The 13,816-nt window shown below is 38.9% G+C and overlaps 1 protein-coding gene across 12 annotated transcripts in view; it reads left to right on the plus strand.

The window, feature by feature from the left end:
- TRAK1 (trafficking kinesin protein 1) overlaps positions 1 to 13,816 on the plus strand; it is a 97,475-nt gene that overhangs the window by 46,023 nt on the left and 37,636 nt on the right. For 2 of the 12 annotated variants that reach the window (XM_017837585.1, XM_017837586.1), the window contains exon 1: positions 794 to 1,135. The exons of the other annotated variants lie outside the window; for them this stretch is intronic. In XM_017837585.1, coding sequence (XP_017693074.1) covers positions 1,072 to 1,135 — 64 coding nt within the window. In that variant the 5' untranslated portion in view covers positions 794 to 1,071. Of the gene's footprint in view, positions 1 to 793; positions 1,136 to 13,816 lie in introns of those variants that run through there. 12 annotated transcript variants of the gene reach the window in all.

Genomic DNA, 13,816 nt, shown 5'->3' on the forward strand with positions numbered 1-13,816 from the left:
AGGTACTCTTCTAATAGCTTAAACACAATTTTATTGGGGGCTGCAAAAGTATTTTCTTTCATTTCCAAAACACTGAACACAGACATTAAGCTATTCTGTGATGACCTTCAGTATTTTTAGGAATAAAATAGTGAAACTTTGGCCTAACCTCTTGTTTTCAGCTGTGAAGCTTAGGTGCTTGGGGAAAAAAAAAAAAAGGTCAGTGGTTCATGGAGAGGACAAAATGTAGAAACAGATCAGCTTTTTTTTGCAAGGAGAAATGTATTGCTCTCCTGATTTTGCTGATTCTTTCTTTTTTGTTTGGCATTTTGCAGTAGCAGGATGTAGAAAGGATTCTATTGTATCAGACCAGAATAGTGTAACAAAGCAGCAACATGGTTTAATTTTCCATGGGGAAGGCAGGCTTTTATCAAACTGTGTGGAAGAGAGTAGTAATGGACTAGATTTTCATTATTAATGTACTGCATGTCCCCAGTGAATTGCAACAGTGTGATGCTGATGTTCTCTGAGCAGTGGCAATGAATTGTATCATCTTTCTGAGCAAGGATTTTTGTTTCCAGTATGGAGGACTCCTTCTAGTCTGTAAAGCCAGAAACAGCAAAATGCATTTTCTTCATCTCTGCATCGCTTTTGAAGCCAGCTCATCTCCATGGCAACACGTTAGCCTGAAAGAGATGTGGAGACTGGGGAGGAAAGGAATGAGTTAGAACCAGCCAGGCGGTGGTGTGTGTCCCTAACGTCAGCGCATCAGCCTTTTGATAGGAGGATTTCGTTAACACCCATCCAAGGCTCCTGTGCAGAGCTTCATTACAGGAGCCGACAGGGCATCTGCTTCCTTTCTGCATCCTTTTTCTAGTTTTTATTTTATTTTTATTTTTTTTTCCAAATACGCTCTCCACACTCCTCGTTTTATTTCGGTTGTGGCCTCAGTGAAGATGAGCAGCTCATTTTCAGCTTCCCGTGAGCTGCCTTGTGCTCTGGCATTTTGCAAAGGCAGGAAGGCATGGCTGCATTTCACTTGACCTTAGCAGCGAAGTGAAATCTCGTGCATGTCGCTGAAGGATACTGACTATGCAGAAATTTATTGAAGCAGATTATTATGAACTGGACTGGTATTATGAAGAATGTACGGATGGTAAATATTTTTTTTTCTAGTCTCTTGTTGCAGAATTTGGAGCTTGTAAGCCTGGAGCATCGTTATTCAGTGGTTTTAAAAAGGAAACACCTTGAAAAAGGCAGCACCCTCATGTAGCGGAGATGCCTGCGTCTCTGTTGCACCTCAGCATCTCTTGTGAGCGTGCTGGAAGAGACTGCTGTATAGCTTTCTTGTTTTTGAAGGGAGTGGCAGAGGAGCATATGCACTGTATAAGCAATCATTGGGCAGGGGAAGGAATATTTGAAAAGCTAACTGTATGTATAATAATTTAGCTGAATTAAATTACCCTGATGGTAAGATTTGCTTTTGATTCGAATTTTAAGTCTGTGTTTTTTCTGCATTACCAGTATCCTGTAATATGTGTATATTCAATGTGTTAATAGGCAGTACATGTTTTCTCTCTGGTTATTTGTCTGTGAAAGACATTAAAAGCTGCAGATCCTTAAAAGCAAGCAGGTTAACTTTTTGAAGTGGAAGAATTACAAACTCTGGCAAGCATTATCTTTTGGGCCTCTTGCAATTTTTATGTAATGTTTGCTTGGGTGATTATTTCTTTATCAGAGAACTGAATGTTTTCATCAGGCACACAAGAAAAAGGGTAAGGAATGGCTAAAACTGTATTCTCTGCAGCATGGAAAAATCAGGATTCCTTACTGATGGCACTCTGAAACAAAATGCAGCTTTTGGGAATGCAGTAGTTGTATATGGATTTTATTCTGGTTGGAGAGCTCAGCTTAAATGAGGCAAGTCAGAGATCACAGTAAAGCAAGGAATAGAGAGGAGTAAGGAGTGTAGGCCCAGGGGATGATGTATGTATGTAATACACAAAAATATTTCAAAAATATTTCTGTGGTAGTGCTTCCATAACAGTATGAGAGGGGACATGAAGTGTAAAGATGAGGGTGACAAAATTTGAATAGGTTTTTGTGGTCTTTTGAGTGGTGTGTGCCTCCATTTGTTTCTCGGTACTAGATTTTAGAACTGAATACGATTTCAGAAGCTTGTTAAACTTGAACTTCTCTTACATTTAGTTGATTATTCCCATCCAAATATTCAAAGAGAAAAGGTGTATATTTATTTGAGATCTGAGCACTTTAGGTTGGATTGAATCCATTATGTAACCCTTATCCTCTAGGTTTAACCCTAGTAAATACTGTAGCATCTGATTAATCCACATGATGTAACAGGCTGAGTTGGCCTGCTTTTAGAAGCTTAAAAAACAGACTAGTTGTACTGTCAATAGAAGCTGTAGCTGATTTTTTTTTTTTTCTCCCCCAAGTTAAGGCTTCCACAGGTAGTCGGGTTTTTTTATGGTCCTTTGTCTGTGTGGTCCAAGTGTCATTTCTATGCAAGTGTGGTATGCCTGAATGTCTGAGCTGAGAGCTGAGCTGCTCATCAGTTTTGTCTTAAGGTGTGTGCTGCACTGGGGAAACTGTGGGAGTTCCACAGTCATGGAATAAGCAACAGGTGTTGGGCAAACATTTAAATCCCTGTGGAATCAGGAACTCATGGTTGGTCTGATTCTGGGCTTACAAGTTTTCTTGTGAGTGCTGAGCCCCTACCCAGCATACTTCTTCTGTGAGCCGAGATCTACAGAAAGCCAGCTAGAGTATGTGCTAGCTGTCTGCTTGAAGTTCTCCCTTAAGAGAAAGCAGAGTTTAATGTCTGATAGTGAAATATCGCCAGCAGGTAAGGCATAATGCTTTATTACATTTTTATATTACTATTATTTTGTAATTAAAATATTAGTTTTTACATGATGAAGCATAGTGCTGTCAGTCCTCTCTCAGGTGAATGGTAGTCTCCTAGGGTTCATAGAATTTTATGGGGTTTAGCTTTCTTTTGCTTCTCCCAGTTCAGGTGTGTGAGAGAGAAGGATTTGAGAGGTACAGTGAAAGACATAGTCTTTGGCCTTCGATATGGGCATATTAATTTGGGTTTGCAATAGTATTGGCATTTACCGTTGATGGAGAAAGCTATTCTAATTGTGGTAGGAGACAAAAGGCATCTTTATAGGAAAAAACCTGGAGCTCATGACGTATTATAAGAGATGCCTGCCTCTTAATGGATTTTTGAGTTTTCTACCATGTATTTGTTGATACCAAGAGTCATTTTCCTGAGATTCTTTTTACATTCAGTAGAGCAAGATAGGCAGTTGCAGCTCAGCTGACCTGTTTTGAATATCTATTTTAAGACAAATTGAAGCATAGTTAGAGAGCCAATTTTTCTGCCATACATAGACTCCCTGGAGCTCAGATGTGTGTGAGCACTTAATTGTGAATCTCAACCCAGATCACCCTTTCTGGTAAATATAACACTGGAAAACAGTGGGTGGTTCATTAAAACTAATAGAAATCATCACAAGATAGTATCCTATGGAATTATTTCTATGATCAAATTGTTCATACATTCTTTGTCAGAGTCACTGGGACTCAGAGGTTTCCATTTAAAAGATTTGACTTCATTTAGTTTCCTTTTATTTAGTAATTATTTCAACAGCATATGGTTTCTTGTTCTTCAAAGAAAACTAACAGTCTAAAATTACATCAGTATATAAGGTTTTAATGCTATTATTTAACTTAAAAAGTAATGAAGTGACTCACTGTTAACTCAGATGTAATGAATTTCTGTAATGACCAACACAGTAATGATTTCTTCAACTTACATTTGATGGTGGAAATTTTTTTTTTAATACTTTGCAAAAGCAAATGAACAAATGCTCAAAATTTACAATTTATAAATCTTTACAGAGACTTCACGGGATTGGAATAATTAATTAATTAATTTGTTTACATAAGGTCCTTTACAGACTTTATTTTTGGTAGGAGTACATGGAAATAGACAATAGAATGTCACACTCTGTTTGAATCACTAGTGTTAGTTAACGTGACAATATACTGAAACTTCTAAAAATAACTATTATACTTTATTATAACTATTATACTATTGTACTGTGCTTTTTAGGTACATTTTTCAAGTATAATATTTTATAATATGAGTGACAATTGTCACCTTACTTGGCATTAACAAAATATATTGTGTAGGTGGAATGGGGAGAGGGAAAGTAGCTATTTTTGTAGTAGACTCTGACAGTGCCAACAACAGAGGAAAAGGTGAAATTTTTGTAGACTTTTACCACAAAAGAAGAAAGTATAAATGTCTAGGTTCGTTTAGGTGTTTTTTTAGAGAAAAACAAATACATTCTTTAAAAACCTGCACGCAACGCAACTTGCGTGGAAAAAAATACAAACCGTCCCACAAACTACCAAACAACTAAACAGGTGTGTACATACTCCTACAAATCTTTATGAATAGACTTGTCCCCTTGCCTCTCTCTTAGGCCAATATTTGTCTAATGAACAACGCTTTCTAGAGAAATCCAGATTGACTTTAGATCGAATTACTCTTCTTGTAATTTCTTCCATTACTTGTTTATTTCTACCTCAACAATTCCATGCTAATGCGTAAGAGTTCTATTGTCTACAATTCCAGATGACTTTGAATGTGCAATTGACTCTTTCCTCCTTCTTTTGTTGACCATAAGTTTTGGCAATTTCTTATGGAGGAAATGGTGTCTTTTCCTTTTTTCCGTGCCAATCACTGGTTTTACCTGTTGGTCGCACATGCTGAAGCTTCCAACCCTTTTTACGTTTGCCTGAACCACTTCATCTTACTTGTTTTGACACCCCTTATCCTGCTTTTGCTCTTCTCTACAACTGCCAACCCCTACCTCTAGTTTTCTTCCTACTCGTGTTGAAATATTTTTACCACCTGTTCTGTTTGCGGTTACTGTTTGGAGGTTTTCTCCTCTGTTCTATTTTTCACTCCATTGAATCAATTATCAGCAAGCTCCCTAACTTTCTTTTTAGCTGAACAATAGTGAACAGTGTTATTACTTGTTCTCTTTGATCTTATCATTGCCTTGCTTGTATTAGTGTGGTGACCCATCATCTCCTCCATACATTAGCCCCTTTTGACTCCATGCCTGTGGACAGAGTAACCGTGAATGTTAGTGGATGCTGACACTGGATATGCCATCGAAATGCACTCTCTGAAACAGCCCTTGCTCTATGGGTATGCAGCTAAAATTCTCATTCTGGTTAATCTTGTTTTGCTCCCATGTCCTTTATCTCTATATTTGATAACTATGTTTAAACCTTGGTTATAATTGTATAAATGTTGATACCATTTTCTTATTTTCTGCTTTTTGCTATGTCACTCCTTTTTCTTTATTCCTTCATTGACTCCCTGTTCTTTATCCAGTTAGACCTAAGCTACTTCTACTTAAAAGCCACATAAGGCAACATACATTTCAGTATAGAGGTATTTTTTGTCTTCAGTCTGCTCAGCTGCTAAATATCCAGATAAGTGTCTTGCCACTTCATCCCATTTCTTTTCGTTTCTGCAAAAGTAACATGCTGTCCTTTTGATTGAGTGACAGAAGACAATTTGTGTGCAATATTGAAAGATTGGGAAACATGTGAAACCTGTAAAAATTTGAACAAACTAACTTTGTTTGACCATAATATATTAATAGGAAGCACACATTCAACGACCAATTTATCTCCCCCCCCTAAAAGCCCATCCCAAAATACCCACATTTCTTCATCAACATGATTTACATCCAAGTGCTGCCATTTTGTCTGCTGTTTTTAGACTTGTTTGCTTACAGAGAATCTCTTTGTTCTAAATGCAGCATTGTTAGTAATAGCTAATTGTGCAGAAGCTAGATATTTTTTATTGATAGGGGAAGGTTAAAATAATTTGAATGCATTGGAGTTCCTTGGAAATAATGAGTCAGGATATGAGGGTTTGTTTGTATTGTGTCCGGCCTCACCCTTCTTCAAACTAGCTCCTGGTTTGTGTGTTTCCTGTTTTATTGCAAAGTTGCTGAAGACACTGTACTTTAGTGCAGGCATTGCCCGAGGAGTGTGTGTCCGTGTGCTTTGAGCACTGCAACCCACTTAACAAGCTTCCTGACAGGAGTTAAATGTCTTCAGCCGTTAATTCAGAGTGGTGATTGCAGCAAATATGCCAGATTTACTTTGCAGTGGCAGCCCATAAAAATCAATGTTCATTCTAGTATGTTCTGAAAGGCCCTGAGTATATGTTGACAGGAAATATTAAAAATCTCTTTTGAATCTTTCCTGATTAGATTGTATATTTTCAGAACGGTATACAATTTAGCATTTTTTAAAAAAATCTTCTCTATAGCTACTTATTGTTTGGTATTTGTTGGAAACCTGGCTTGTAACCTTTAGCAAGTAAATACTCCTGCACTACTAAAGGGGCTTAATGCAGAACACACTAAAAAGGAGTTGATAGTGTGAGGGTGGGACACACATTCCTTCTCCACCCATTATAAATTTGTATCGGCATTTATCATATGCTGATATCAAAATAGGTATTGCAACACTTTTTCTCAGCTTTTAAATGTCAGAGAACTCCTGTGTGGCATGAGTTGACATGAATCATAGTTCAGAAATCAACTTGTGGGAATATTGATTTACTCTCCCTATATTGTTGTGTATATTGGGCAGCAACATACCTGTTTTCAGTGTGTCTCCTTTATAAACTAGTTGGTTAGCTGTAGTTGAACACTTGTCAGGATTAGTGTAACGACATAATGTTTGACAGGGGTGGACTTTTCTGTCCCTAAGCTTTAAAAGCTATTTCTTGCATTCTTTTAAAATGACTTATTGTTTTGGTTACTCTCTGAGTTTCCATTTTCCAGCTATTACTGAAAAGTGATAAATTGACACTGAATGGCTAGTAGGTACTTACTGTCTGATTGTAATTATTTTTATGAGTTTTGATTCACTGTTACAGGGGAGACTTGAAGACACAGAAAAGCTCTAAGGTATTAGAAACCAGACGTGATCCTAATTACATTATTATTAAAATTTTGTCTTTTAATGTAATGATGTGGGGAGAAAGGTCAATCCTATTGTTTCCCCCCACCTGAGTTCTCTAGGCTGTTGATGCTGCTGAATATTGCAGTAAATTTTGGCAGTCAAAGGTCAAGTTGTTTAAGTTTGAATAGTAAGATCTTTATTCAGAAATGAGCGTTCCACTTATGTGTATTTCATATCCTTTGGCTATTATTTATATGAACATTGTTACATTGTTTGTATAATTAAGAGTTTAAAACTTGAAACAGAATCATTCATCGTAATTGTATAAAATGAGTTCCTTCCCATCTCATCCTACCTCATACTTCCTCACCACTAGAGAAACGGTAATAGAGAAATCGTTCCTACATGACCCAAACTGTTAGTTTCTGCTGGCTTGTAGTGTATTGTTTGTCTGTCTCCCTAGCAGTTGTGTGCCCCCAGAGGGTGATGAGCTGCCTTTGCCTCACAGTGCCCCCACTTTGTCTGCAAATGCTTTGCCTCCTGACACAGATAGGAATGCTTTCTGCAAGCAGGAAAAGGCACCTGTTTGCTATTGAAAGTAAGGGAGGTAGCTTGGCAAGCATTAAATATCTATACCTGCAAAAAGTTAAATAAGAAAGTTAACCTGCCCTATTAGTCAAGTTTAGCAAATACAACCTGTTGGAAACCAAGAGGTCAGAGCATGGGAGTTTTGTTTCTTGTTGAACAAAGAAGAGATATGTACACCCTTGAAAATTCTCTAGGGTGCCATATGTGGACTTGTGAGATATTTCTTTTCCCACAGCAGACTAAGAGTAAAGATGACTGTGGAAAACATGATATTTGACAGTGATATGTCATTTAAGTGCTTTGTACAAGTGTAATTTTTTTTTTTTTTTTTATAAAAGCAGTAAGAAAGCTCCTTTCCCCAACCTAGTTCTTCACACAATGGTTTAAGCGTGTGGTGGACACTGCAGTCAGACTGTACTGTGCAATAGCCCTGGGTATGAAAATCTCTGCTGGGTGGGATTGGCATGTGTGCGTGTACAGGCTCAGGCTCCACTACTCCAGTGAGATCTATGTTACTTGGAGCATTGGGCAACCTGAGAGGTGATTTATAACTCTCTGACAGTGCACACCCTTTCCCAGGTGTGACAGTCAGAGGCTGGGTCAGACTTCTGTGTGGAGACACTTGTGGGGAGCTACCACTTCACTCGTAAGAGCAGGGGCAGAACAGAGAACCTTGTTGACATGAGCAGTGCCAGGGAGGAGGCTTTTAGCGCACTAACTTTGGCTGAAATATGTTAGTGGAGCTTTTGAGCAAAAACTGGCTACTGTCAGAGCTGGTATGAGAAACAACATAAACCTTTTAGTAATTATTAGACAGATGGTCTCTTCCCTCCTCCACCCCATCTATACAACACAAAGCTGTTGTGCAAAGGACAAGCACTCCAGTCACTCAGGAGCTCCCTGGCTGAGCATGTGAGTAAGGAAAGATGGTATCCTGCTTTGTGGAGACCTTGCTTTGCTCTCCCCGAAGATACAGCCTCCGAGGGAATGACTTCCCATCTCCTGTGAGACTAAGGCATCATATCGTGTCTATCTGGGATAACTTCAGCAATGTCAGTAAACGAAGAGGAAAGCTACGAATATGACTGTGAAAAGGAAAATAAGAGGGAATGCACTTTTGACAGGCAGAGTCTTGATATCTTGGAAGAAGGTACTTTTCACCTTTTGTTTTTAAACTTTCATGGTAGTAGCATATGGCAACATATAAATGATCTGAGTGATGTTTGTGGGTTGAATCTACTAAATTTTGCTTTTTTTTAATGTGTAGCCAGTACATTTGGATGAAATAATAAGAAAATACTAATAAAAATAAGATAAATCTTAATTTATATATACTTCTTTAAAGAAGAGATACATGGTCAACAGATTTAGGCTGTGCAATACCTACATTGTAATGGAGTTGTAGTGTGTTTTTCTGTATGTACATTGTGTGTGTCTTATGAAATTTATGACAGCTTAGGTTGCCATTCCCAACAGGTACTTCTAAAGGAACAGAGCAGCAGCAATTTTGTGCTTATCAATGAATTTGAAAGCGCATAGACAGAAATGATCCAAGTGTGGGATCTTAAACTTTCAATAAAACAAACAACCCAAAAATCTTGTCATACTTTGTGGAAATAATGGACATCTGCTGTATTGCAGGCAACTGGCCTGTTCAAAGGGGAACGGGAATGGGAATGTGTGTGCTTTGAAAATCCTCCTGTGCACCTGCTCTATAGAGAGCATACCTATGCTAGGGCTGCTTCCAGCCAATCTGGCAACCTTTTTTCAGGGCTTCAGGTACCAGAAGCTGAATGCACCAAATCTGTTAGTTCGTGTGCTGCAGATTTTGCTCTAAAATAGCAGTTTTGTGGTAGGGAACTGTTACTTCCAAGTACACTATTAGAAGGATGATGTAAAGGTGCATTGAAAGGTTGTTAGCACAGAGAATGCAACCTGCTGTGGATTTACACCCTTATTCACCTCATGGGAAACACTTCCTGTGTCCAGAGTCTTGGTGAATGAAGTGTGCTTTTTGAATCCTGTTGCAGATGACTTCCCTGTAAAAACTTCGTCACAGTCAAATATTCCACCTGGTTTTCAGACCTAGTCAGTCAATAAATTATCCATCGTTCCTGTTGTGGGTATCTGAAGGAAGCCGAGATAACTTGTGTGTCTGCGAAATGAAGAAAGGTGCTGGAGAGAACACTGGTAAAAGGAAAATTTAAAACTGGGGATTGGGGTAGAGAGGAAGCTTATCAAGAGAGACCTGACATTGTTTTATGTTTTATTCCTCGTTTTTTAGTGATTAAATGGTTTCTGAAGCATATATCATGCTGTTCTTATTCTTGCTGTTGACTTTTTTTCATCCATATCTAAGGATGGTCTGAAGCTGTTGTTAGAGCTGGGATAAATTTAGCCCTGTCTTTCTACAATGTCTTCCTCTCAAAAGCTCAGTACATATTTGAAATACCTTCTAAAGATGCCTTCTCCTTTCCACCTATATGTTCATGTCACCTACACACTCAGTGTAGCAGAGATACAGATAAACAGAAATGATATATGGTATTTCTATGTATGTTTGCATGTAGGCACACTTACAAGGGTAGTATTAAGAGAATGGATGAGTCAATCTATAAGTAAAGCAGCTGGAAATGTCAGCATGTAGCCTTTTCATCCTGAACAAAAGAAACATTTTAACCATGTCTAGCTGTAAATCTGGTATCAGAAATGGAAAATCTGAGGATATGCTTCACTCGAACCATTTATAGTTATTAAAAAGAAAAGGATAAAAAATGTGTAATTAGCACTCCTTAACTGTTTGGCCTATTCTGTGTACAGAATGTGTACTTCTTGACTATTATTTCTGCGATCATTTTAATGGAGTGAGGTTTTTCTCGGTCCTGACATTTTGATCCCGTAACTGTCTTCAGTCCTGTTTCTGGAGCCTGTCACTGCCTTACACCTGGCAGCGTTACAGAGTTGGCTCTCTTGATGAGGATGGGAGGCACCTTCATAAAGGTCTGGGCAGTCCTTGAACAGTCCTACAGTCAGTGCATTGCTTTAGAGCTGTAAAGTGGCCTGACAGCAATATGTTTACCCTAAATTTGATAAGCTAGTCTCGGGGCTGACTGCAGTGAAACTTTGCTCAGGGATATCTGTTGATAGTGTCTACTCACTTTTTGTTCGTAAAGAAGCCTGAGCTGTGAAAGGACAACCTGTCAGTTTTCTTTGATTACTGATTTGCTGCATTAGCTGTTTCTGAAAGGGGGCTGTGTTTTGATTTTTGCTTTTGCAGCTGAGACAGGAAAAAGACTATTACCTATTTCAGACCTATCATGGCAGCCAGTCATTACTATTTCAATTTACTAATGTAACAAATTAGAAGTCCTCTTTATCTAAAGTACTTGGTAAATGCAGACAAAGAATCTATCTCTAGTTTAATTAAAAAGAAAAAAAAAAGTCTTGGGATCACTGTTAAAATCTTAAGTTCAGGTACTCCAGGGGTCTGACTTTAAGAACCTGTAAAATATCTGTTTTATCTTACAAAGACATTGGCTAGAATGGAGGACTCTGGAATCGGCGAACAGTAAAGCAAAAAAAATGGAGACTAGTAATTCTTGAAAGCTTTGGCACAACCAATCCCTTCCAAAGAGTTGGAATAGGAAAAAAAATCACCTATTTAAGAAAGGAGACAACTGACAATGCATGGATTACAGGCTCGTAACTTCATTTTAGTATTTTTAAAGATTTACAGTCCGGATCCTGGTTTAAACCTTTCACCCACTTACTAGTTGCATTGACTGCAGTCAAAACATTTCTTGACAAGAAATGAATGGAAGAGAATGTCAGGACAGTAACTCAATGGCTAGTAATACGAACTCCTGCAAAAAAAGTTTAACTTTTGACAGAAGAGCTATGCTGAGCTGTATCTGTAAATGGTGTATCCATTAAGGCAGTGGCAAGTTCTCTCCAGAGACTATTTATCTCCTTAGTTTCACTTCGTGGCTGTATTTTCCAAGTTACCACATTTGATCTGCATTTATGCTAATAGAAGGAACAAACATGTGATGTTTTTGTTGAAATTTCTTTTAACTTGATTTTTCATTCATCACAAGAAAATTCGATGCAGTTCGTGTCCTACTTAGAGGAAGTACTTTCAAATGATTGCCCACCCGAAGTTTCAGGCATAAGCATTAGAAAAGAAGCAGCAGCAGAAAGGTTTTTTTACAAACCTGAGATTAATTAATAACAAAAGTTTGTATGCTAGTCTTTAATATTGGATTTGCTAAGCTATCTGAATACTGCATGAGAGAATTGTAGTAAACAAACACCCTTTGAACCATACCCTTGAACAGCAAGATAAAATCTCTCCTCCTAGAAGCATCAGTAACTACAGCTTAATATTAAAAGATTAATTTGCAAACTGTGCCATTGAAATCACAGAAAGATAGTCTGTAACATTAAGAAAAAAATCTGTTGGCATTGTCTGCTGAACTTGCTGACTATGTATCGCTCACAACATCATGTTCTTCCAGACTCCTCCATGGAGCTCGCCCACAGTGTGACCTGACAGTTGTGAAGCAGTTGGCGCGCTGTGACCGCTCTTTATCTCTCTAACCAGGGTCACAGCCACCTGCTGAAATCCCCGTCTGCCTTCTGGAGCGTCTGGCCTGCTCTTGTGCTTGGGAAGCAGTGGGGAAGGCTGAGGGAACTGCTGGTGTGTAATGATAAGATTCAGACTTCTAGCAAGTTGAGCCTTGGAAGCACATTCTTCAAGCTCCAGTGACACTAATCTCTTAACATTTTTAAGCTCTTTAGATGAGCGTGTTTTATTTAGGCTGTCTCAAATGTGACAGGCAACAACAGACCTGAAGCCTCTGCCCCAGTTTAACCAGGGCTGCCAAAAATGCCTTTTCAGTGGAGGAGAAGCTACCATGTTTATCTTTACTGTGTAGAGTCTTTCTAGTCTGTGTCAGTAACAGCACATTTTAGGTATAACTTTTCTGAGTTTGTTTGAAAGGTAGTATACATAATATGGCAGTTTCAGAATTCCTCATGTGCTTGGCTGGAATAGATGTAGTGCTCACAGTTACCAGTGCCAGAGCGGAACTATCAGTGGCTCTGAAACTGAAGCTGTGATTTTTAGCAAGTGCTTTATCCTTGAAGTGTAAAAATAGCCTTTCAGAAATTAATCCAACGTGAACTGAGGAGTCCGAATCTGCCAGGGTCTTCGATTGCTAATGCTTGCCAAGTGGCAGCAAGGAGCACGGCTGGTCAGTCAGCACCACTGTGTGTGTGCTGTGCCTCTCCGTGTGCAACATTTAAGATGCGAGGCACTTATCATTTATCTTCAGTGTTTGGACAGAGCTCTGAGCAGAAGGGAGACAGAAGCTGTTTGTGAGGCAGAGCTTCTCATGATTGAGCAAGAATATAGTAGGCCTTGCCATAGTTAAAGGCTTTGGGTAGGGAACTGTTACCAAAAAAAGCAGTGTTCCCCCCTGCCACCTTGCCAGTAAAAAGTATCATTATTAAAATGACCAGAGATCTGTGCTCTGTGACCAGTATTTCCTTCTTCTGGTGTGGTTTTTGAGGAAGTCAGTTTTGGTAGTAGGGAAATTCTCATGCACTAGGGCCTTTGCTGTTAGCCTCTGTAATTATACAGGCCCATATTATCTGCCCCAAAAGTGAAACTTTACAATAACATCTTCGCCCTGCCGTGTTACCCAGTAGTTGGAAATAGATGGGAAGAGGAGCAGTGGGAACTGAGCTTTCCTTTTCAGCAGTGGCTGCTCTCTTTTAGTTTTTTAGTTTGCCCCTGGTTGATAGGTTTCAAAAATGACGAGGGAATATGCATTGAGGAGAGATGCAGGGAGCAGGAACTGAGGACACCTGTGACTGCTGGCTCCTGTGATTCATTTTTTTGCTTCCTTCTACCTGAATCCTTTGTTTGGTGGGTGGTGGCTCATTGCAGAAGCTGCCAATAGTGGTATTCTTGTTCTCCTTCCCTTCTATGGCTGTTTTCTCTTCCTGGAAATATACCTTTCCTCTAAGCAACATGCTTAGTTGTGTGACTTTCTGGGACCAATCCAGGAAGGTACATGTGTTGGGAATCAGTGCTTGGTTGTTGCCGAGCTCAGAGCCTGAAAGAGGCAGAGTACATCCTTTCAGCTGTACTCACATTCAGAAACACAGGAATGTGGGTATCAGTAAATTTGCAAGCTTTAAGAGAGTATGA

The sequence above is a fragment of the Lepidothrix coronata genome, unplaced genomic scaffold (genome assembly GCF_001604755.1).
Source record: "Lepidothrix coronata isolate B3197 unplaced genomic scaffold, Lepidothrix_coronata-1.0 Scaffold306, whole genome shotgun sequence".
NCBI lineage: Eukaryota > Metazoa > Chordata > Aves > Passeriformes > Pipridae > Lepidothrix > Lepidothrix coronata.